Source organism: Micropterus dolomieu, linkage group LG07 (genome assembly GCF_021292245.1).
Source record: "Micropterus dolomieu isolate WLL.071019.BEF.003 ecotype Adirondacks linkage group LG07, ASM2129224v1, whole genome shotgun sequence".
In the NCBI taxonomy this organism is placed as follows: Eukaryota; Metazoa; Chordata; class Actinopteri; order Centrarchiformes; family Centrarchidae; genus Micropterus; species Micropterus dolomieu.
In genome coordinates, this window is record NC_060156.1 from 23181858 (window position 1) to 23185054 (window position 3197).

The 3197-nt window shown below is 41.1% G+C and overlaps 1 protein-coding gene across 1 annotated transcript in view; it reads right to left on the minus strand.

Annotated features, from left to right (window-relative positions):
* The window catches only part of hcn5 (hyperpolarization activated cyclic nucleotide-gated potassium channel 5), a 13766-nt gene that overhangs the window by 7228 nt on the left and 3341 nt on the right, over positions 1–3197 (minus strand). Inside the window, exons 6-8 of the mRNA XM_046054545.1 lie at positions 2922–3108; positions 2185–2289; positions 1745–1882 (exon numbers count right to left, since the gene is read on the minus strand). Of these exons, the coding sequence (XP_045910501.1) occupies positions 1745–1882; positions 2185–2289; positions 2922–3108 (430 nt within the window). The remainder of the gene's footprint in view (positions 1–1744; positions 1883–2184; positions 2290–2921; positions 3109–3197) is intronic.

Consider the following 3197-nt stretch of genomic DNA (forward strand, 5'->3'; position numbering starts at 1 on the left):
GGTATGTTTTCTTCTGTTTGGTAGGCGTGTCACAGGTGTTACCCAACCAGTTGCGACAAGTTTGTAAACACAACGGTGTTAAAAAGGCAGGAAAATGCAGTGCGCTTGCGTACACAACAGGGTGTTCAGGGAACCACCCTTTCGTTTAAAAAAAAAAACCGTTTTGCTACGTTTTGTCAGCGCTGAACTCGCCAATGTGGAAGTACCTTAAACCTGCATTCTTTCTAATGTCCAGCAGGGGGCGACTCCACTGGCTGCAAAAAGAAACCAGAATGTATAGAAGTCTATGACAAAATGACTCTTCTTCTTACTTGATTTATTACCTCAGTAAACACTTTCCTAATGATTTTATGGTCTCAATTGCAAGTTTCAATTCTTCAATACAGCATAATGTTCATTTAGTAAATTATAGTCCCATTTAGAGGAAATTTGACGTTAGAACAAGGTATGCAGCAAGTCGCTACTGCTGCGACCTGTCAATCAGGAAAAAGGCTTAGCAATGTGTGTCCCTCATCAGCTCCACCCTCCCATCCAAATACTTCTGGTTCCAAAAAAACCCCCCAACAAGATGGTGATGGCCAAAATGCCAAACTCGAGGCTTCAAAATGGTAGTCCACAAACCAATGTTGTCCCACGTCTTTATCCAGTCTAGGGTTGATACATTAATATAACCAGTTTTAATAAATAGTGAGGCACGTTACTTTTTTAGGCAGCCATATCAGCAAGGACAACGGGACACAAAAGGATGCAATGCAAGATTGGGTAAAGGGGTGTGCTTCACAACTCAGCAATATCTGGAAGCCCAAGCAATCCAGCCAAAAAACAAAGGGCCATGTACATGGCAGCAATGTCAAGTCAATCCTAATGTACAGTTCTTGGTTTTAATAAACTGCAATGGATGCCTGTGATGGTTATGTGGCATCTTCTACCCTAACAAGACCATGACCTTGGAATTACACAGAAAGAACATCCTGAAATAACGCAGGGGCGACTGCGATGGCTGGACTATGTGATTCAAATGGAGGAAGATCGCATCCAAAAGGCTGGAGATGGACTCCTCAAGGCAGAAGAAAAGCAAAGACAACCTAGCACATGACTGTGACAAGCTAGCCAAGATTAATTTAACTTGGGGGGAGTCTCAGTGTTGCCTGGGATAGGGAATGATGCAGAGAGCTCACTGTAGCCTTTATGTCCCACAAGGGACGAAGAGGATTCGTTAAGTAAACATATTTGTTTTTGTGAAATTAATAAAACAGTGAGGATACAAAACATTCATTTCAATTTTCCAAAGCGAGAGGCTCTAGTAAACACCACTACAGCAAAACATACACCAGAATAATTTTACTTCAGCCTCCAGTAGCCGATTAAAGGCTAAATTCCAGACAGCATCCATAATGCATGATCAAGATTTATTTCAAGATATATTGTGTTTCATTATGAGATTACCACGGACATCATCAAGGTAAGTTTTAGGTCTCCTCCAGACCTCTGTTGTTTGAGTCCAATGTTTAGTTGCAAACAATTAGAAAACGGCAAACTGTGAAAACTGTGCTAAATCTGAAAACTACTCAAATGCATTGTTGCTCGTGGAGGTTTGTATCAGCTCTTGTTTTACAAATGACATTGCAAGTGTTCAAAGTCAGATTTGTCATTGGAGCCAGGCCTGGTAAGGTATCTGCAAGTAGGGGAAAGGTTGATTGAATTTCAAGATGAGCTTTGAAGACTGTCTAGCGTTTGAACTTACTTTCTCCACTTCGTTGAAGAACCTGACCAATCTGGACACTCGAGCCAGTCTGATCAGGCTGAGGATCCGCACAAACATCAGTATCCTCATCATCTTGTTGGTCTTGGAGGGGTTGTCATCGTTGTGGTATTGTAAGTCCTGGGATAATAAAATAAAAATGTTCAATTATCAGTGGTATGCATCTTGTTTGATTTAACTCACATTTTATTATCATTGAATTTACCTTTTCAAATCATCTTATGTGTTTATTTTATTGCCTTTTCCTTTGCATTTATTTTCTGTAAAACCGCATTAATGCTCCAAGTGCTCCAAAATATTCTAATTATAAACAAATAATGTACAATTACGTGCATAATTCTTTTGTAAACTGATGAATATTGCAAGATACTGTTGGCTGTTGCTTGAACAGTCTGCTGCTTCAACAGTCTATTCATTATTACCGCAAACAACAGTATGTAGCCAATTGGGAAAGCAGCTATGACGTCCGGTATGAACCATGTCCTCAGGTAACTGACTCGGATCCGCTTGATATCCAGAATAGCTTCCTGTGAAAGACAACAGAGCAGCACATTGAGCAGATGGATGAAGATGCCGTGCAGCATGTGCTACGATCACACGTACCATTTAACACTTAAGCTGAGTCAACATTTTAGGAGTTTATTCAAAATCAGGGGAGACAGTGGTAGTCAGATGAGATTAGCAGAGTGCTCAAAGAAAATCTAAATTAATATGACGGTGTCAGTGAATTGTTGCCGAGGCACATGTATGAATATTTCAAACAGGCAGAAACCGACCGAGAATAAATCTGGAAAAAACAGATGCTCGTGCGAGTAAACATCACAGAGAGGAAAAACACCACAGATGGGCCATTTGTGATTGGCAAGATAGAAGTCACAAAGCATGAGCAGATGAAAATGAACAGGACATAGTCTGCATAATACTTAATTGGAAATGTTATACTTCTCATTTATCCAATACATCATAATCCCTGTTATAAAATCAAACAGCAGGTGCCAATTTCGCCGTGTCCAGGGGCTGGGGCTGGGGGGGTTGTTAATCTAGACTTTCGTGTATTGAGTAGATTACAGATGGGGCAGAGATGGATTGTACGTGCTTGCCTGCGCAGGGATTATAGTCTTCCAGATTGTGTCTGAAAATAGAGTGCAGCCACTCTCACCTCGCCGTCCTCTTCTATGATGCCCATTCGGAAATTCAGAGCCACGTCTATTAGGAACAGCGTGTCTGAAAACACGTTAAATCCCTCCCATGCCAGCCCGCTGTTTCCGTCCAGAAACGCTATCTCCATGGGAATCCCAATCAGGTTCAGAAATGTGATGGCCATCATGCACATGATGTAGTAACTCCTACAGGAAAAGATCACAAAAGCATATGCAATCATGTGTGACTTCATGAGTAAGAGATATTGTTTCACATGTAGGTTTGTAGTGGAAAG